At 40.9% G+C, this 22006-nt stretch overlaps 1 protein-coding gene across 4 annotated transcripts in view; it reads right to left on the bottom strand.

The window, feature by feature from the left end:
- Positions 1 to 228: 228 nt before the first annotated feature.
- igf1rb (insulin-like growth factor 1b receptor) overlaps positions 229 to 22006 on the bottom strand; it is a 61192-nt gene continuing 39414 nt past the window's right edge. For all 4 annotated transcript variants that reach the window (XM_005727573.2, XM_013909461.1, XM_005727571.1 and 1 more), the window contains 19 exons: positions 15320 to 15626; positions 14871 to 15007; positions 13687 to 13831; positions 12457 to 12665; positions 12093 to 12219; positions 11324 to 11559; positions 9766 to 9933; positions 9469 to 9673; positions 7893 to 8197; positions 7654 to 7787; positions 6624 to 6783; positions 6382 to 6481; positions 5434 to 5504; positions 4718 to 4947; positions 4472 to 4579; positions 4102 to 4264; positions 3072 to 3201; positions 2804 to 2938; positions 229 to 1677 (listed from right to left, as the gene is read on the bottom strand). In XM_005727573.2, the coding sequence (XP_005727630.1) occupies positions 1146 to 1677; positions 2804 to 2938; positions 3072 to 3201; positions 4102 to 4264; positions 4472 to 4579; positions 4718 to 4947; positions 5434 to 5504; positions 6382 to 6481; positions 6624 to 6783; positions 7654 to 7787; positions 7893 to 8197; positions 9469 to 9673; positions 9766 to 9933; positions 11324 to 11559; positions 12093 to 12219; positions 12457 to 12665; positions 13687 to 13831; positions 14871 to 15007; positions 15320 to 15626 (3602 nt within the window). In that variant the 3' untranslated portion in view covers positions 229 to 1145. The remainder of the gene's footprint in view (positions 1678 to 2803; positions 2939 to 3071; positions 3202 to 4101; positions 4265 to 4471; positions 4580 to 4717; positions 4948 to 5433; positions 5505 to 6381; positions 6482 to 6623; positions 6784 to 7653; positions 7788 to 7892; positions 8198 to 9468; positions 9674 to 9765; positions 9934 to 11323; positions 11560 to 12092; positions 12220 to 12456; positions 12666 to 13686; positions 13832 to 14870; positions 15008 to 15319; positions 15627 to 22006) is intronic.

Raw genomic sequence — 22006 nt, 5'->3', positions numbered from 1 at the left:
ACAAACAACTGGTGTGTACATAAATGCTCTGCCCACAGAGAGATGTTGTAAAGGTTGGAGACCGATGACTAGCCTAAAAAAATACCTGTTCGAATACAACAACAAAGACGCCTCTGAACTCGGAGAACCCCGACTGAGAGACGTTGTACAACTCGTGTTTATGTTTGTTTTTCCCATTTACACTTTTTCCATCCGCAGTCCTTGCTTTGAGTTTATTTGTTTTTTTAATTTTTTTTTTTGCTTCTTTATGGACTGTATTTGGCGGTTTAACCGTAATGGTACAGCACTTTGTGAAAAGATGTGGCTCAATTTCAGATAATTTCAAAGTCTATAATGTCAGATTTAGTGTAGTGTAGCACTGTAGAGGGAAGGTAATATCCCTTTTATTTCAAAATAGTGCAGTAGCAGATTTGTTTTGCTTTAATTTTCAATGGAGTGTGTTGGAGAATTACAGGGCAAAACTGCAGAAGAGAGAATCTGACAAACAGTATAAATTTGGCAATAAATTTGGCAGAGTTGACCTTTCCCCCTCTGGTTGTTTGTTTCAGCGAGTTGGCTGTTGATCCGGCATTACGCTGACACTCAGCCTGCAGAGCAACCACACTACTGAACGACCGACGAGACATGCCAGTCACTCTTAAGAGTTTCTTCTTCATTAGATATGCTTAACGTTTTCACCATAATGCCCGTTCAAAAGCAAACAAAACGCCGCTCGTTTTATATAAAGGCCTATAGATTTTTCTTCTCCCATTTGTAAATACATATAAAAAAGTAACAAATGATGGATTATAAAATAAGTTCAGCCATAAAGAGAGAGAAAGAGCTCTCACAAATTATTGATATTTTTCTTATTTGTAGTGTTTTTGATCTTCCCACTCGAGGGCAGTGTCACGTTGGACAGCCAGCTGGTAGAAACCAAAACTTTATGAAAAGGAAAAACAGAAAAAGAAGAACATGTTTGCTCCGTCTTCCTGTAAGTCTCACTGAATGGTCACATCCAGCTAGTGGACCACGCGGTTTGCTGTATTTGATTTAAAAAAACAAACAAAAAAAAATTCCCCAAAACAACAACAACAAATTTTTTTTAATTCCATCCACTGAGATGTCCAGCAGATGGAAGGTTTGCAGTCTGGTGGGTTGTCCAATCAGCAGGCAGAGGACTGCGGGAGAGGCATGGCACGCTCATTTTTGCGTCCTCCATTCATGTGCGCGTATGGTGGCAGATCGTCCAGAGACGGCCGCATTGTGACGCTCGAGCCTGTCCCGAGCCCCGACCCCCCTGCGTGCCCCGCCCCCGACAGCCCATTAGCTGCTTGCTGGCCGGAGGGGTGCTTGTCCATGGCAGCTCTCGACGTGCAGGGAGAGGAAGGTGAGCTGGGAGCTAGCGATGGGCCAGGTGGTGCTTCTGAGCTTGGGGAAGGGGGCGTCTGTTGGGGAGCTGGAGTCTGCTGCAGTTGTGTGGATGACGGAACGTCCAGAGGAACATCTTCCATGAGTACATCTTCCAACTTTTCCAGGTGGAGCTGCGGCGCATCGGGGGGCTTGTTATCGGCGCTGTAGAAGAAACTGACATCCCTGAAACACGGGTCCAGCTCATCCTTTATGCTGCTGATGATCTCAACAAAGGATGGACGCATCTTAGGATTGTACTGCCAACACATTCGCATCAGCTCAAACCTGCAAACACACACACACACACACACACACACACACACACACACACACACACACACACACACACAAATAGGTCAGGTCAGTATTCAGCAACAACATGTCCTCCTGCAGTAATGACCCTATCCAGAGGAACTGTACTTTCCTACCAACAAACCAATATTTACTTTTGCCAAATGTTTGCTTTCTGTTGCTAAAATGGCTGTATGACCCTCGTGCACTCGCTTCTTGTTTATGAAGTGCTGAGCTGATGCTGCCTTCACATGCATCCAGCACAGAGAGCTCTGCAGCCAACCTGATTCTGACAAACAAATTTATGACTCAAGCAGTCATAACTTATCAAACTTACACTGCAGTTTGAGTGGATTAAATAAGCATCTTAACTTGTTTTAGAGTTGCTGTAAGGTGGACTCCGCTATTTCTAAAATGGTCACTTAAAAAAAATTATACTAATAATTTACACCAATATTTATCTTCTTAGAATCAACGTTTTCTCTTGTGTTTACTGGTACCTGGTAGTATCAAACATGCTACTACAACCAGAAGGGGGCAGTAATGCACCTAAAAGTGTTTTTTTCAGAAGTGGCAGCTCCAGGATGTCAAACTGGGCTGATTTTTATTTTGTAAAGCAAGAGATGAGGTCCGCTGCAAACCAAACAATTAGGACACAACACATCATTATTAATTAAGGAAGTGCACTAGTAAGACCGTATTTTCTAGATATGCTAATGAATAATATTATTTATAAAATTGTTGCTGTTAGGGAAGAGAGCAAACCCTGGGACTTCACATTTGTTCTCCGCATGACTTCACCATCTGATGCATCCTTCAGTGTTTTCTTGTTGGTTGCCAAATTTGTCTGTGACACTCATGACTCTTTTGATGTGGATTTATACTGCGGCTGTTTCACATTAAGAAGAAACACATCTTAAAGAATACAAGTTCACACACTGAAATATAGATGGGCTGTGAAGGCAATCAGTACTGCAGTTCAGCAAATCCAGAGACCACAGGCTGAAGGGCAGCAGTGCCGCTTCACTGAGCGGATAATTAAAATTAACCAGCAGAGAAGAGGAAAACAGACATGAGAGCATTTTATGTGAATGTGCAGTGTGGAGTTTGTGTGTCTTACAGCATATCGGGACAGTTCTGAGGTTTCTCCAGAAGCCCCCCCTCCATGACAAAACGGAGAACTTGTTCATTAGAGAGACCTTGGTAGGGCTGTTCTGCCAGAGTGGCAATCTCCCACAGCACAACCCCAAATGACCTGTATAGAGGGAAATGGGGAGGGGGGCAAAAAAGTGTGCTTTCCATTATCTTTATGACAATGATGACATATTTTTGGAAGCAGTATACACATAGAATGAAGTCACCATGTGTGTTTTCATGCGTCTGCTTACCAGACATCCGAGTTGGTGGTAAAGACTCCATCTTTCAGGGACTCGGGTGACATCCAACGTACGGGGAGCAAACCTTTACCACCTTTGCGGTAGTAATCTGTCTCATAGATGTCTCTGGTCATGCCAAAATCTACTCACACACACAAACACAAGCGCACACAGACCAAAAGTAAGAAAGTGAAGCAAAAAACAGTCACTTCATTCGATAGAAATGCTTTCAAATTTTTTCTGACTTCTTGGTGTAATTTGAGTGGGTTTGTATTTCATACGGTTGTGCTTTTTACTGGTATTATAACTCTTAAAACAGCATTACATTCACTGCCATCACTTAGGGTGTTGTCACACCTATGGTTTGTTTACTCTGGTCCAAATCAGTTAATCAGTTTGTAAACTTGTAGCTTTTCCCTGCAGTTTGGTTTGTTTTCACACAGAGAAAAATCCAAGTAAACTCTAAGCAAAGCAAAATGCATGACTACAACCCAGTCCCCTCATTGGCCAGAAGTTTCTGTGGATGGAAGCAACAAAAGCAAATACAGGAAGAAAGTGCTGTGTTCTGGACTATCAGAGAAGAAGGAGAATTTAAGCTCATGTCATGGCTAGCTGCTAGCCCGTACAGGCATTAACAGTGCCTTGCCCCATTCAGAATCCAAAGCATTTGTAGTTGGTTCGGATGGGGGTCGGATTACGTTCCCACCATAAACGAACCGCTCTGGAGTTCATTTGGAACTGCACTGAGACCACCTCCTCTAAAGGGTTTCAGCGCAGTTGTTTTGGTTCGCTGCCGAGTGCTATTACTGTGCTAGCATCTGCACAAACGAACAGTTCAATTTAAACTGACTAAACACAGAAGATGTGACAACACCCTTAGACAGCACATCACATGAGCCTTAGACATTTTAACAAGGCACATCATTGTAGCTATAACTGTCTAGAAAATAGCTAATGATGCTAGTGGTGTGTTTTCTACTTTACTCTGTAATTGAGTTTACACTTAGTGAGCATACTTCCAGTGACAAGACTCATCCTTTACCTCCGATCTTAACAGTAAAGTCCTCGGCTACCATGCAGTTCCTGGCTGCCAGATCTCGGTGGACAAACTTGTTGGCGTTGAGGTAAGCCATGCCATCAGCAATCTGTCCTGCCATCTGAAGCATCTTCTTCAGAGGAGGGAGAGAGAGGCTGGACCACTGTTGCTGGAGACATGAAGGAGAACAAGCGAACATGAATTATCTGACCCACAGGTGATACTCTCTCACTGCACTTAATTACAACATTGCATTACACTGGATAGAGATACAATTAAGTTACTATCATGCAAAAAAACCCTACAGATTAAATATTTAGCTTTGTTTTTATTCAGTACTCATTTTCTGCGGATCACTATGACGACAATTTACTACCTCTTTAGGTCGCAAGGAGCGCAAGTAACTTTTTAGATCTCCTCGGGTCATCAGTTCCATGATAACCAGCGTGGGCTGGCCCTGAGAGACCACTCCCAGGAGACGAACCTGCAACAAACATAGGATGATTCAAACACAGGTAACAAAGGGAACTGATGTAACCATGTGGCCATTTCTTCTTAACTAGTCAGAAAATATGAACTACCCTGATTTCTCCGTAAGATCTGAATTTATGTGAGCACATACCACATGATGACAATTGAACTCCTTCATGACGGAGGCTTCATTGAGGAACTCAATCCGCTCTCTCATGCTGGCCGACTCATTAACAGTCTTAATGGCAACACGCGTCTCTGGTTCGTCTTTGACCACACCTTTGGCTATGCCTTCGTACACCATGCCGAATGACCCTTGGCCAAGCTCCCGGCTCAAGGTGATCTTCTCCCGTGCCACTTCCCACTCATCTGGTACATACACTGCACAGAAAAAGGCATTTCTATGTTAGCAAAAGAAGCGTGATTACTTTCTGATGTGTGCTGCCTATCCACATCCAGTGTTAGCTATTTAACAAAGCAGACAGAGAGATAGTGATGTAAAGATTCAATCTTTCAAAAACACATTAGCTAGCCTCGCTCTAGTGGAGAGAGTCCAGCTGACAAATTATTAGTTATTACTGCAGTTGTTTTCTGGTTGATTGTGATTGTTGTACAAGTGTAATATATTTTCATGGCTTTAAATTAGTGATAAATTAGATAGAAACTGGCTGGCTTTGCTCCCTGGCACATTAATGTGCATAGGTTATAAATGTGATTTAAATTCCTATAGGTGTATGGCTGAAGCTGAGGCAGTCTTATTAATAACCAAGATTTCCATCTCAGCAGTGCTGATCACAGGTACTTATCAAATGTTTTGTTTTTCAACTAAAGGCCACTGAATGGACGGGAATGCTTAACTTCACTCACTTTCTGCTGCGCTGAAGTACTCTGGGTTCACTGACGCGTACAGAACTCCATTTCCGAGCCGATCACTGTTCCTGACAAAAAAAAAGAAAAATGTTTACAGACACAGAACAGGGAGTGTGCATAAGGGTATAATTATGCACATCAAATTTTTTATTTTACAAAGAATACTAGTAAAATGCAACATTGACACAAGTGAACTTTTGCTTCAGATGCATTTACACTCCCAGATATACTCGACATTTGTTAGGCATAACAGTGCCTGGATAGAGCAGGAGGCAGCAATGCACAGCTCTCTAGCACTTGATCTTCGTACTAAGGAATGGACAGGTTAAAGACTGACTGATTTACAAACTAGAGAAGTTGCTGCAGTGCACGTGTGAAAACAAGTATTGTAGTATTTCAATTAGGAAACCTACTGTGGCTGGCTCAGAAAAAAGGAAAAAAGATTAATAGGCCCTACAGTAAAATCACAGTATGACAGGTGTTGCTAATTTCTTCTGGAGACTCATTACTTCATATTACTTCAGGTTGTTTTGAGTTCAAATCATGCAAATTTATGATCTTCAGTTCTCTTCAGGATAATTTTGGTATTTCAACATAAACACTAAATATTATAACCCCACATACAACAGGGTGCCAATCACGTAACAGATGGAATTCTAGCTTTATTTGCCACTTAGTTTTATGGACTACAATTGGCAAAAGCATTTTTGCTTTGGTTAGTGTGTTGGTTGAGTGACTGTGGATCACAGTGTGACCACACCACCCATTAGTACGTTGTTTAAGTGTTTATTTTGGGGAAGAAAAAGGAAGAAAAGTACATGCCCATATGCCTTTCATTTTGGTTTTTTTCCTGATACAGGGTCGCGTTTCTTTCGGGAAAAGTATGGCATTCTCTTTCTCAGGATAGATCTTTCGTAGGTGACGAAACACTTCTTGTGCACAAACCTTTTCCTGTTGAGGACAACCATCACTCCAATCAGAAGGCAGATGAAGATGATGATGGAGATGGGAACGAAGATCATGGCGTAGAAGATATTTTCATATCCTGCTGGATCGAACAGTTTGATTAATATCATTGGTAGTTTTGACGTCATTCAGTTGTTAGAAAACAAAAAGGCACAACATTTTGTTTTAAAAAAATGCTGCAATCAACTCTAATGATGCATGATCGCATGCGTCTTACTTACGTTCAGCCACATAGAGATCCACAGTTTGTGTCCAGGAGCCATTGCCAGCCAGAGACGTGGCTCTCACTCTGACTGAGTAGTTTCCTGGACTGAGGTTGGACAGCCGAACGCCACGCTGGGCCCGATACATTTGACCAGATACACATTCATGCTTCTCAGTCTGACACACACACACACACACACACACACACACACACACACACACACACACACACACACACACACACACACACACACACACAGAAAAGAGAGCTTATTATGGAGTAAGTTTTACTAAATCCAAATCAAACATCCAAGGGCCTGCTGTTTTTAATTTGTACTGTGCAATAAATAGTAAGGACAGGGTTTAGGGTGCCAGACCCATTCTGCCTCAAGATGAATAAATAATAAGTCTCATGTCTGGTCAGTGGCGTATTTGATTGGTTAGCATGTACTTCTGAGACCCAGCGTTGCCACTGTTTTTATGGCGTTTCTAAAACTTAACTCCTGTTTGTTGGTTCAATCTGTTCTGCATTTAAAATGAGCACATTTTAACATGAGCACACTTCTGCATCACATTCTGTGTGTCAGAACTGACTTCCCAACATTTTCAGAGCATTAGGTTAAACTGAAATTCTGTGTTGTGCAGTGAAGACTAAAGGAATAGTGATCATTTGTTTTTCATTAAAGGGAAAATGAGAGATTATGGCGTTGACTTTGATACTTGCAAACGTGAAATGGCTCTAGCTAAATGACTGGCAGACAGTCAGACTGGGTAACATAAAAATCTCTTCTTTAAAGCTCATTTTTATAGACTTGCTTTGATGTCACATCCCTTTTTTGTTTTTCTTTTGTGTTTTTTGTTTGCTATTAGCATCTGTCCCTTTTGCTTTAATGCACTTTGTGAACTTCCTGCCAGTCTTAAAAGTTAGCAGTATTATAAGTATTACTTCAGATTAATCACTTCACACAGAGGAGAAGATGATCTACGAGCAAAAAGAATTCTGAATAAACTACTGAATTTACTGGAAACAAAGGCAGTTTGTCCTACCTCAGCACCCAGTTTAAACTTGATCTCATACATGAGGATAAGTCCGTTGGGACGAGGCGGCGTCGGCCAACGCAGAAACACCCAGTCCTCGTGGCCTTCCCAGGTCACTGGACCCGGGATGTCATCGGCTTTTTCTGGTAAAATCACAGCCAGAGTTTAATTACAATGGGTATCAAAGAAATCACAGCGTGGTCATGTGTGTCCCAGTTGCCTGTAATGTTTCAAAACAAATTGCTGACCTGCAGGCTTGGTTCTGGAGAAGACAAACTCCGCTGCACTGCAACGTACGACCTGTCGATTGCACGCATGAACATCGATGCGGTAAACCGTAAAAGGCTGCAAGCCAGAGATCTGCAGCTCACGTTCTGTCACTGATTGCTCAATGAATTCAAATTCTTGGTCTGCCGGATCCTGTTCGGGGGTGCTGCTGTTGCCAGCGGCTTGAAGAGGAGGGGCAGTGCTACTGTTGCCGTGCAGGTGGTTGCGGCGGGAGTGAGTAGAGTTGGCGATGCCAAACAGATCTCTGCGGCGACGATCTGCTGGCCTGAAAAGTAGAGTCAGAGGAGAAATTCTAAGTGTGAAACAGGTGGATTTTAAGTGACATTAAGCCCAACCTGAGTGCAATTTTTCATACTTTGGAGCAAGATGTGAAACACTGCGGTAAACCACAAGACGCTGAAACCTGTCTGTCTCCTTTGTTGTTTACTTCTTAGCTCTTTAGGTTTGTGCTGATTCCAGAGTTACTGGAATACTTTGCTCAAACTTGACGTTTTAAGTGATCTGTTTTGTTTTTGTTGCCACTTGGCTTTTGGTTCAGCAGCTCTGATGAAGCATGGTAGGAACACTGTAAACAGAATTACTGAACAGCTCAGTTAATTTTCTAGTTACTAAACTCTTACAGGCAAAGCACACAGTACGTGCCGAAATGTGATATATCAGACCCACTAACACAGCTGAGCAACAAGAGATTACCAAGTAGTTTCCCGCATGTGCCTTTATTTCATAATATTTCATTGGATGGAATACCAGACAATGTTATTGCCAAGGTTTTGTCTCAACCAGAATGAAATATGGACACCTTTTAAATGGCTTTTGAAAATGTATCCTCAATTATATTTTGTCTAACACTAAGAAAGAAATGTTTTCTTTGGCTAATTATAGTTAAACAGTTCCAGCCAATCCGTAAAAGACTCTGGTAGGCGTGTAATGATCACATCAGCAGAGTTTACAGATACTGTCCCATTCATGTTGGTTTGCACACATCTGTTAAAGGTAAGCTCAAAACTAAGTGCAGAAAATATGATGACACTTGATGTTTATCTTTAGATGGAAGTACACAAATCCCTTTATTCTGGCCTGGCAAAACGCACCGAGGACTAATTATTCCCAATGGACTTGCACATGTGTGTTGAGACATAAAGAAATAATGTGATGCAGATGTCCGAAGTGCAATGCAGCAGGGTGACTACCTATCACTATCCAAATCAAACAGAAGCTGAGCCACTATGCAGGGAAATGAAGAAAAAGTAAATACATTTGTAGGGAAATTTCAAGAAGGATAAAAAATATATAAAGACTGAATTATCACTCCTCATTAGGCTATGTTCTTGTAACTGCTATGCATAATTATACTGTATAATGACTAAAGACCAAAGGAAGAAACTGATCTCTGTTTTGCTAACCTGAAAAATTACTCAAATTGTGCATGCATAGATATTTGGTTAGTTTAAATAGGGGGTAAAAATCAAGTTAAATGTTGCCGTAGCTACACAACGGCTGTGCCACATGGAGAAATAACGATCTTAGGTTAATCACCTTGGTGTGAAAATGGAGTTGTGCAGGAAGTTTTCAAAGACTTTTCGGTAAGAGGCGTCAGCAGCTTCAGCCTCCAGGTCTTCCACTGATTTGGGGCAGGGACAACAGCCTTTACCTGCCCCATCTGGATTTAGTTTAGTCGGCTTTGTCTCCTCTTCCTGGTCTCCCACCCCTATGGCAGCGATCCTAATGGGAATCTTCAACTCTGCAGGAGAAAGAGAAAGATTTGTAGTCCGTTTGTGACTTAATTATTAGCAGCAGTGGTGGCAAGGGAAGTTTATGCCTGTGCGTGTGTACCTTTGGAGCAATAATTGTGCTGATAGAGCTCTCGGTCTTCCGCTTGCTGCTGCCATCTTACCAAGTAGTACGTCTGGTTGCCATTCGCTGAGACAGGGGGCGACCAGCGTACCACCAGTTGAGTGGATGAGTTGGAGTACGCTCGCACATCCTGAGGCATGGAGGGTGCTGAGAAGCACAGAGGCATAAACTGATTTCTAACAACTTTTGAGTAAACTCTTTTCTCCTTCAGGCTGCCAGTGCAGATGTGATCGTCTGACATCACAGTGCTGCTATGTCTTTACACTGCAGCTGGACTTATTTAAAGCAGCCTTCCATTTCATCTAATTACTGCAGTATATTACAGTTTGTTTAAATCAGATTTTCTCCATCTCTTTGACTTGCAGCTGTGTTTATTTCAAACAGTCTTCCTCTCCATCTCCTTACAGTATGTTTGGATAAAATCCAGAAATGCTTTAATTCTGACAGAGAAATAATCCACTTCTATTTGCAAAACAAGTAGCAACTAAGCATATGCTGTACGGTGGTTTTAAGGTATACCAAACCATTTAGTATAAAAATATACTTCAAAGATATGATTTTCAGTAACATCACAGTTGTTTGCTACTTTTGTTAAACTAATAAGGGAAATAAAGCAGTTGCTAATTCAAACCACCAGAGGTCAGTGACAGTATGGCAGCAGCCAAACAGTAAGGCCAGCTGAAAACAATGCTATGCATTGGTGGGGATACAGTAATGCCCCTTTGGGATTGTTTAGACCGAACGATAGAGGGGAGTCGAACAACACATATAAAGCTACAATGCAGTGGTGGTGAAAACATGGCCACAGCAGGATACCTGCAATTCTGCAACTAAAGATAGGACAAGGTAAATATGTTTTTTTGGTTTTTTTGACTGATTAGTTTACGATTAGCTTTGGCACTAAAACCAAATGATGAAGCTTTATTTTTGGGTTGGGTTAAACGGCACGAGTTGTAGTTTGCACGGTTGCCTCATGGCAAGAAGCTTCCTGGTTAGATTGTGCTGTTTGCTTGTGTTCCCTGTGCGCATGTTGGTTCTCCCTGCATATTCTGGTTTCCTCCTACAGTCCAAAGACGTACGTGTTAGATTAATCGGCGATTCTAAATTGATCGTAGGAATGACTGGTTGTGTGTCACTCTGTGCTGGCCTTAGGATGGACTGGTGACCTGTCCAGGGTGTACACTGCCCTGGACAGATGGTTTTGAAATAGATAACACACTGAAGAATAAAGCAGTATATGAACGTGTGGGTGAAAATGGGGTTTGCAGTGTCTAGCACTGAGAAGTTAGTAACACCAGAAAAGTGCTACATAAATGTCATTTTATTTAAATTTCCTTCCCATTTCAGCTGCTTATGTTGAATGAAAGCAAAGGCATTACTTGGGGATATTTAGTGTCGGCTTAGTCAAACAACAATTTTGCTCTTTAACTCCCTGGTTATTCTAACGAACAAAAAAGTACTTTCTCCACTTTTAGAGAGAAGAAAGTACAGACTGTAGGAGACTGTAACTTTTGATCTGTGCTGTTGTGGTGTTTACCTGAGGGGCTGGTGCGGATGTAGACCACCTTGCTCTTGGCTCCTGGCATGTGTCTATCCTCCACTGTGAGTGTGATAGCTTTAACAAAGATAGCATATTGTGTCCACGGCTTCAGGTTGGACAGAAGAACTCCAGGATCTGACTCCTTGTCAGGCCTCAGCTCCACATCCACCATATTCCAGCTGTTGGAGCCACAGCCATCCTGTCCCTCAAACTCTGTGATGTTCTGGTAGGGCCTGGAAGAAAAGGGCGAATTATTAATTTATTACTGTACATCTATTTAATTCATGTGTTTTTTATTACTCAAATGAAGAATGTCAGCAAAACACAAAAATCTCATCTTCCTCAAAATAATAGTTAACACAGACAGAAAGACCACATTTCCATCGTGTTTTTTACTTTGCTGTATTTGTTTGTTGCCTGGCCCGCCATTTTTAATACATCATGTCTTTGCATCAGTTTTTCCCCTCATTCTTCTGCAACGATTTAACACTTAAATGTCCACTTAAAGTCAGCTCCTAATATTCGCCCAATAGTTGTGGCTGGAAAACCATTAAGTGAGATTTCCTATTGCTGATTCTCTGGACATTTGTGAAACTACGTACCAAGTTAATATAAAACTTGATTAAAGTAAAATTTCCTGTATTTAAAGTCCTGTTAATTTTTCTGAAACCTAACTTAAAACATGTTGGCTGATAAAGTGGTGGGATTAAGATTCAGCTCAGTAACACTCAGCCTGCAGATAAACTAAAATAAACAAAAAACATACGCTTCCTTGTAGTAGACAATGAAGCTGATGAGGTCTCTGTAGTCAGGGGGCCGGTAGCGCTGCCATGTCAGCTTGATCCTTGTGCTGCTGGTGCTGTTAGACTTAAATTTCAGAATAGTGCTTTCACCTATGGAGGGAGCAAGGAGGGGGAAAAAAAGCGCTTCAGCAGTATGTGTGCATTAATATGCAGCAATTAGTGTTGACAGAGTGGCGCAGTAAATACTGACGTAAGAAGCAGAACAGCATCACGCTCAAAAGAGGTGTTTGCAAACTTCTAGTAAACTAGAGTAACTTCAGCACATGAACTGGACATAGCAATTTAAATGTTTGTGGTTTTCAAACTGAAGCTCATTTTGACCCTTACAGCTGGCTCTGTCGCCGTTGTTTCGGAAATCACTCTCATCAAAGCGGGCCTGGATGCCTGTTTTGTTCCACATTTTGCGGATCTCGGACATGCACAGCTTAGGGTTGGCTCTGAAGAACAGCTTTCCTGTTTTGATGGTCAGATTGTGCTGCTTCCAGTCCCAAAGATACTGTAACTGTTGGTTGTCGAATGCAGAGAAGGCATACATGCTAGAGGGCAGAAAGAGGAGGAGATGAATGGATTACAGTCATCAATATGCTGCTTCGTTCTACATTCATTCGTGTATGTTTATCTATGAGTGTATTGTGTGTATAGTGATTCATGCTAGGCTGAGAGCCAACTTTCCCACCAAGGTTAAGGCCTTATTTTCAGCACGTAATGGAAAACTACACAACATATCCACTAGCGACTTGTCTATTAGGGGAAGCTATGCTAATTGAACAAAATGTAGCTATTTTACTCTTCTCGGTAGATCTCTCTTCTAGCTGGAGGTTTAATGACCCAGTTAGACAGCAGAGGGACTGCTTGACAGCAGGATAAAAATCACCTGGCAAATCCGATTAACCAGGGGCTGACATTTTTTTGTGTGCTGGAGAGGAGGTTTTTTTATGATTCTCTGGGTAACACCCAGACATCAAGGAATGACTGTAATGTGGGCCTTGGGACAGTAAGATTCCTGTGAACACAAACAGATGGAGGAGGGAAACGAAGGCCTCTCAATGACCCTGAGAGAACCTTTCCTGGGACTGTTGGAGGTTATACCTCATTCACAAACAAATAACAAACAACTGCACTTGTTCAAGTTTTGTTTAACTTTTTTCACTAAAGATTGAACATCTTGAGGATGTTGGATCACATCATTCTTATATATTAGCTGAAAATGTAGTTACTCAAGAGTTGTGTTTGTTGAGCACTAATTTTTTGTGGTTCCTAGAGTTTTCAAAAGTAAAATGAGAGAGAGAGAACCACTTTTACCTTTACCTTACACTATAAAGCACCTTGAGGCAATGTTTACTGTGAAGTGGCACTAAACTAATAAAACAGAATTGAATAAATGAATAGAACTAATTAATATTCAGGTGAATCCTTGAGAAAAGTACATGAGAAGAAATGAGCTCAGAGTGTCCCAATGCACAAACATCCGTCTCCACTGTAAGGCATTGAGATTAAAACCTTGGCTGTATGTTTATCCACGTAGAGAAGTGTGTGTGTGTGTGTGTGTGTTCTTACTCTTCATGGAGGTTTTCTCCATCGATGTATCTCAGGCTCCGAAGGAATGCAAGGGAGCTCAGTGTGTGCGAGTGTATGATCCGTACGTAACCAGTCACCCTTTGGATCAGACCTGTGAAACTTTCCAGCTCTGCCACCATGTTATCTAAACACACAGACCGTCACAAACACATTCATTTATCTATTGATGCATTTTACCCTTCACTTCATTGCTGGCTTAAAGAGGACTTATTATCATTTTACGCATTTCGTGTCATATATATGTTGTTACAATGATGGATGCTAATTTTTAAACATGGCTAAAATTTCAGTATGTGTACAAGCAATCACCATGAGTGAAAACTCACACTAAAATGGGCTAAATGCTCCATTTCAGACGGTTGACTCTATACTGTGTGAAAGTAAGCAGATACTGTATATGTAATATGTTTATCTTAGGCACATGGCCAGGACTTATTCCTGGAACAAAATGGACCTTCAGACATATGACTAAACAAGTGTGTTTCATCCAAAAGGTCTGTAGAACCTAATTAACAGAGGTAGCAACATTTTCCTGTCATTTCTGGCCATATGATAATCACAAATGCATTAAGCTTGAGAACATTAAGCCCCGCTTACAAAAAACAAACCTGGTTATTTTTCTTTGTTTAAAGTTTAAAACTGCTTTGGAGTGTGCCAGCATTTTTCATATGGGTTAAACCCTGAGACTCTGGCTGTGAGCACAAAAGCTCCACCCACCTACTATTTGCAAACCTTCTATTTATGAAGGGAAGCCAATAAGAGCAAAGGTAGCTTAAAGGTAGGGACAGGGGAACTGAACCAGGTTGTTTCAGTCAGTAGATTAAATCACAGGCTGCACAAAGGCCCAAGAGGAGACAAATAAGGATTATTTTGAACTGGAAATTACCTTGTTACTGTAAAATAATGTTATTATAGAACCATTTTTAAACTGTTGTAATCCATGAGGACAGCTTTCCTGAATGCACAATGAAATATATTGAAATTGTTGAGTTCTCATGTGACTTTCTCAAGTAGCAAAATCTGTGATAACTTCTTTTTGCGTCTGATTTAACGGTGTGAATATAACAGATCTTCATAATGTTCTACACCAGCTCCTCAGGCCTCCCTCACAAAGAAATGCGAGTATTAACAGTCGTATTGCTGTGTTACACCGCAGTACTTACGGCCTCTGCGGATGTTGATTTGCAGGTGGCCTTTGATAACAGTGCAGCCTTTGAGAGACTGAGCAGCAGTCATGGAGTCGATGACCTTCCCATCACATACTTTATCACACAGACCATCACAAGCTGTGCAAAACATACTGGAGACAGACAGAGAGAAAGGCAGGAGACAGTGAATGTACAGCGTCGTTCTTGACAGGCATCTATTTGCCAAACTGGTTTAGCGGGGTTTTCTTTCTTTCTTTTTTAAAATTTCTGTCCCTGAAAGATTTGACGTCAACATTTCACAGAAGCAGCCAAAGCATGTCTAGGTGAAATTCCTCGGCATGCTTAACGGCCTTCACTATTTGGAAGGCCATACAGAGACTATGATGGAACTAAATTCAATATTAGCAAAGCAACAATAAGGAGGGTGTTAAACCAGGCTAAATTCAGGTTGAACAGCAGCTCACCTGTTTGGTGCAGCACGTGTGTACCCAGATGGACATTCAGGCATGCACTCTCCTCCATGGATAACGTATCTGTCAAGGTCGGTAAATTGGGCTTTGGAGCAAAGCTCGGCACTGATGCAGCTCCAGCCCTCGAACTTGTAGGTGCCTGGGGGGCAGTCAGCCATGCAGCGGCCTTGGTAATAGTAATGCACACATGCAGTACATGCTGTGTCACTATCGGGGACTGTGCAGCTGCCCAGACACTGAGGGTGGCAGCACTCGCCGTCTGCTGTGCACGCTCGCAGTGCACACTTCTCTGGGCACCCCACTGTGGAGACAGAAAGAAAGGGGGGTATTTTAGTCAGACAATTTCCCCCAGAAAATAATAAAAACAATAAAAAAAACAAAACAAAACATCAGAACATGACATTAATTTTTAGGTACATAGCCTGTAGTTAAAAATTGATTTTCTGCTTTTCAAGAATTCAAAGCACTTTTCAGTGTTTCCTCATACACCTATCCACACAAACTCAAATACATGATGGCAGTGCTGCTGTGCTATCATCATCTTGCTCAAAGGCACTCTGGCCTATGGAGAGGCTGAGGTTCCAACAGCAAACCCTGAGTTGAGTTGATAACATGTTCTATTACTCGAGCCCCAGTGGTCATTTAGTAAAGATGACTACAGATTTAACTGCTCCCTTATATGTTTCCTATGTGAATGTTTTGCACAGATGATGCACATGTAGGTTTGCTGCAGCAGGAAAGATAATCTCACCCTGAAGGCAGACCAAAAAGGTTTTCAAATTTCCAGGTTGCAGCACAATCGTAGAGTGCCATGTGCCATTATTATTTACCTGGCACACTTAAAGAACAACGTAAATCTTTTAATCAACATGAAACAAAAAAGCAAACATAAACTTCTTAACAAACAATTGTGAAGAAGAAGAAGAAGACCTCATTAAAACCTCAGCCTGGTTTAAAAGCCAAAAAATAAACACTGTGTTTTAAATAACTTTTAAAATAACTCCAGATGTGAAGGGGGAGTGTGTACCACCATTTAGGAGCAGCTACTGCAAAAGACCAATATCCTCTATGCTTTAATTTGGACTTTTAAAAATATTTTTGTTTAATATTCTACCGTCACACCATTCAAAATGTAATATTTCGCCCTTAATACCACTACAAACAAGTTACAATTTTGGAGCAAACAACAACACTGATTTATTCCCACTGATGCAAATCCATATTTAACAACCAAACAGAGCTTGCAGTGAACCTAAAACCATAACACATAAATATAACCAGACAGCCTTCAGTGTGAACATGCCTCTGTTATGACACTACTGGCTTCAGTTCTGAACAAATGATTTGCATTTACCAGTGAATGACTGACAATGCATGCATGCACACCCGCCCAGATTAAAGCTTTTAAATACACCAAGAGCCACATATGAGGTACTCATGCAAGCTGCTTCATATCCAACCAACCACATTTGAATTTTTGTTTTCTTAGTCTTACTATTATAAAAGGCAACCCAACCATGGGGAGCCACAAGCAAGTGTACTCTTCATGCATGTCTCGATCTTGGAAAAATGGGGATTGTTGTGTGAGGAAGAGCATCTACTGTAAAATCTTTGCCAAATCAAACACACAGATTACGAAGAACAAGATTTCCATATAAGATAAGTTGGGGTGACAGAGGAGGATGCTAAGGATAGGGAAAGATTGAGACAGACGATCCACTGTGGCGATCCTTTAAGGAGCAGCCAAAGGAAGTAGTCGTGGTAGTAGTAGTATTCTTAAAATTACAGAATAATTATAATTATAGAATTCTAAAAAGGTGCTTCAGCTGTGCTTTCCTCCCTGATCCACTCCGGATTTTCCAGCCAACAGAGCTACAAATAACTCGTCCAGTTGCTGTGGTGTTCCTCTAAATAAGAGGATATTGTAACTGATGACAGGAAAAAGTGACTGAGGAGTTCCAGAAGAAAAACACCATATTGACATACATATAGAGAGCAGCCACATCTCGTCATGGCCTTTGTCTCTGCAGCGGGGGAATTTAAATGAAGCGTGATAGACAACAAAACACCAAGGCAGCTTATTTGACTAGCTGACACATACCTTTCACCATCACCATCACGCAGCTGAGCAGCAGCAGCCTTTAACCCACCTTTACTGTCGGCAGCTCACTGCTTCAACATGACATAAGCTGATTGGCTCAAACTGACTCTAAACAGTAACGTGTCTGCCACAGAAACAAACACTAACTGCTATGGAAACACTGTAAATCCCTGCTTGAAATTATTTGGTTGTGTGTCCTTTGAGGCATAAACAAAGGGACAGTGATTTCTGAAGCCAAAGAAACTGTAATTTTGATTGTGTCATCCACATAGGTTAGCCAGAGGCTGTTTAAACCAGCACCAAACAACACAAAGCTATAAGAAATGATGTGTTGTTTATAGAATGCTGAGCGATAAAACACTGGAACACGTTTCAACATGCTGCCTCCACCAACTCTGTCAAACAAACCAAAGACAACAGGCCAGAGCAGATGCGTATGGCTACACCCCTTTATTTATATTTCAATGATTTATCCACAGAGACTTGTTATATTATATTGAAAGATCTGGACACACAGTATATAGCATTACAAGACAGATCGTAGTGGATGATAGCACAGACTAAAACACAAAACAGATGAACAGATGGTTTTAACCTGTTTATGTTTGTGCTTAAAGAATAAAGATTAGGAAGTTTGTGTTTGGTTCAGGGGTTAATGCTGCATTAATACAATTTCTGAACAACTCTAAGACACTAAAAAGCAGCAACTTACAAAAGCATACCCAAACTGCTGTATTTATTAACTGTTAATCTGCTTTTGATTTTCTTTAAGTATAAGTAGCAGAAAGAATAGCAAAGGTATTCAGGAAAGAGGAAATCAACCGGTACAGGTCGGCTTTTCTGCTTTAATATGATTAAAAACAGAGTGCCATAGTAATTGACAAAATTGTTTATTTTTATTTTTAGATGATCAACCAATCAATTCATTTGACCTTTGGTGCATTTCAATTTCACATTTGAAATGCACCAAAACTACATTTCAACTGTGAAATTACATTCACTTTGGCACTACCTATTGGTTTGTGAAGTCGTGTTTTAAAGCCTCAACACTAACAGACCTGGTACATAAGATGCCTTCATAAAGTGCATTACACATCATTGTTGTTTGTCCACGTATTGCTATCCACCCCTTATAGTGACAGTTACAGTGATTCAGAAATGGTTGTCATGAGGGAGTTTAAGTCCATTTTAAAGGAACGAGAGGATAACTCTTTCAGTCAGTGTGACCGTTTTAATGATCAGTTGTTGTATATTTTTCACATGTTTGTACTCGTTTGTATGGACCGTTGTATTTTTTAATTGTTATGTTGTTATGTGTTGTTTGTGTTTTGATTTTTACTGCCATGATGCCAGAGATTTGAATCTCTGAGATTTGCCTGGATAAATAGAGGATTAATAATAAAACATCCAAAAGTGTGGGGGCACTGAAAGACCGGCAGCTCTGCATACAGCAGGAGAGAGGAGGGAGACACTGGAGAATTTATTTACCACGTTCAGAAAGGAAGTACCTTATGCAAAGAGCACTGAATCTTAGATCACATTGTTTAAATGCAATGATAAAAGAGTCAGTCTTCCTTACATGAACATTTAAAACCGTATTAGAGCAAGCTGTTTATTTGTATGTATAAAAGCAGTTAAGAGGCACAGTAGCCTAATATGATGTATTAGATAAAGAGTATTAGGTGTTTCTACAGTAAAGGTAGGGGTCGTTAAAGCAGATGGTCCGGCATATTTGATTTGACACAGATTTTACGCATGATGCTCTTCTTGACATAAATCTTCCATTTATCCAAGCTTGGGACGTTCACTAGTAGTACACTAGCTTGTAACCTCCTGAGGCTCGTTTCTCCTCCCAGAATCTAACCAGAGGTCCTTTGCATGCAAAGCAAATGCATTAAAATCACTACACCAAGCATACACAACTATTCCATGGTATTGAGGACCTGCAGATGATGACCAGGCTTTAAAAAGGTTTTGTTCCAGGGTGAAAACCTGCTTATTTTTATTAGAAATTCGGACATTTTACCGTAATAGTCTATAGGGAGTGACTCACTTTTGGAGCCAGCTTTAAGTGGCCGCTGGAGGAACTGCAATTCTGCATTTGCTTCATTTTTCAGTTCCAGATGCTGCTGCTTGGTTTTTAGATTAGATTAGATGAAACTTTATTAATCCCTCAGGTGCGTTCCCCTGGGAAATTCAGTAATTTCCATTCAGTTTCAACACGTTTAAACATGAATATCACATTTATTTTTGTTTACAGAATTAGAAATGCGAGACAGAAACAACCAAAAAAAACAAAAAACAAAACAAACAAAAAAACAACAACAACAGTGACCTACAACTTGCAAAAGCTGCCAACTATTTGTTGTTCAGTTTTGTGATTATGATTCTTACCCTTAACACTACTACCGTTTGCATATTTTGCAAATCCTGCATGACCAAATATTGAATACTGACACCATCTAATACAGAAACCTTTCAGTACACTTGCATAGCAAATTCCTAATTATAATGTTAACTAGGGCTGTTCGATATAACGATATATATCGGAGGACGATATGAAAACGTCTATTGTTTCATTTTACGCTATCGTTTGTTTCGTGGTGTCGCAAAATCAACTGTTTACGGCAATATTTTTTCATGGTTTTGATGGTCACTGTATGATTTCCTTTAGTTCTCTCTTCCTCTTTTATTTAATATAAGCACACTACAGACAGACAAGCCATTGTTTTTATGCGTTGTCGTTAGCAACGACGATGGTAAAACCATCGCGGGTCTCCGCCGTCCGCATGTTTATTTTCCACATAAACCTTTCACAACAAAGCTGAAGATCCTGTTGAGATTTTCCAAAATAAATGGAATCACGTGAAATATAATGCAGCGTGTTTACGCATGAGAAGCTAAAAAGAGCCGCCAGGTGTTAAAAAAAGAAGAAGCTTAGAACAGGCTTTCCCCGCAGCACACCGTGTAATAAATACTCAAAGAAAATTGAGGCCGTTTCAACTTACGCAACACTCGACTCCAGGTACACGACGCCCAGCTGAAAACACTTCACACAAGTCGACTGGCCCGAGATTCACAGAATTAGCTGAAAATGTAAAATTTTTGTGATATATATCGTTATCGGGATGATAAATGTCTTATATCGGGATATGAGATTTTGGTCATATCGCACAGCCCTGATGTTAACTTCAAATCAAAAATCAACTACAGAATCCATTTGTCAGTTATTTTAAGTATCACTGGCTAATTTTTCTTATTTGTCATTTACAGGAACACAGGAAGTTCCTGAAAACTGCTGTCTTTCCCTGATTGGCCAGTGACCATGAGATGACCTTCTAGCCCATCTCCCAACTGACACAAAAGCCAATCAGAACCTTCAGACTGTGTGGTCCCACCAACCATTCAGCAGGCTGTTTGTGCTCAGCAGGAGGAAACGAGCGCTGCATTTCACAGGCACAAAATGTTCTTTCTCTGCTCACAGCGTCTGCCAGTCCCCGAAAACTCCATCTTGCCCTCTGACCTCTTACAATGGGGTGATGTGAGCTGGAAAGGTGTAATTCTGAAATGCAATAATGTACAGCCTGAGGTCCACTGAGGGTTGGGTGAAAAAAGAGAGAGTCTCTGCTTAAACTCAAGCTGGGGCTTTTTGCATGCAAACCCCTGAACACAACTCCCTGACTGACCAGTGGTGGGAGGTGGAGAGGTCAGTGGGTGCATACAGTAATGCAGATCAGCATTCAGCTGGACATCTGCAACATAAAGCTTCTCACTTTCAATCCCCCTTACTACACTTTTAGAGACAGGTTGATGCAGCGCTGCAGCACAAGGCAAGGAAAAGGAAACAGGAAGAGAATGAAAAAAAAGAAAGCGTAAAGGAAAGAGAAAGAAAAACTGCAGGAGGAGGAAGAGATGGGAGCAAGGTACAGAGTGTGAAGAAGTGAAGTGGTGAAGTGAAGTAGAAAAGGAAGGAATTTAAGATGGAAATGAAGATGTATATTGCATTTTTTTCACTCACACATACACACGTAATGCAGCGTCTGTAATCTACACACCACAAATTAACAGATGAGGAAATGAGATCAAGTTTTTCAGCTACAATTTACAGATGTCCTCTAAACACATCACAAGCAGGCAACCATTTTGAAAGCTAAAAGGATCAACTCTATTGCGATTTTTCTGTTGCTGTCCAGAACCAGTGGGCTGAGAGGGGCAGCTTTCTTTGGACCCACTCACCCAAACAACAGGAGAAGGGAAGTTGTTGGTCAGTAAATCAAAACGAGAGAGAGGGGGAAAAAATTAAATAAAATGTCCCGCTATCTTGTGTGAAGCAATTTGAGTTTCAGATCACCAGAGAACAATTAATCTTCAAAAATTCCTACCATTTTTAAGCATTACAATTTGTTTTATTTATTCATCTTTTTTCTATCCAACATTAACACCATCCCAAAACATCAGTGATGTAGTAGTTAATGCAGAAACAAAACAAGCCAAAACAATTATTGTAAGGTGGGAAGTACAGAAAAAAGGTGATAAGTTTTCTTGTCATTGGTTAATTATGTTGCACAAATTAATGAGTT

This window comes from Pundamilia nyererei, unplaced genomic scaffold (assembly GCF_000239375.1).
Source record: "Pundamilia nyererei isolate P.nyererei 1_Seehausen unplaced genomic scaffold, PunNye1.0 scaffold00025, whole genome shotgun sequence".
NCBI lineage: Eukaryota > Metazoa > Chordata > Actinopteri > Cichliformes > Cichlidae > Pundamilia > Pundamilia nyererei.
This window is presented reverse-complemented; position numbering and strand designations above follow the sequence as displayed.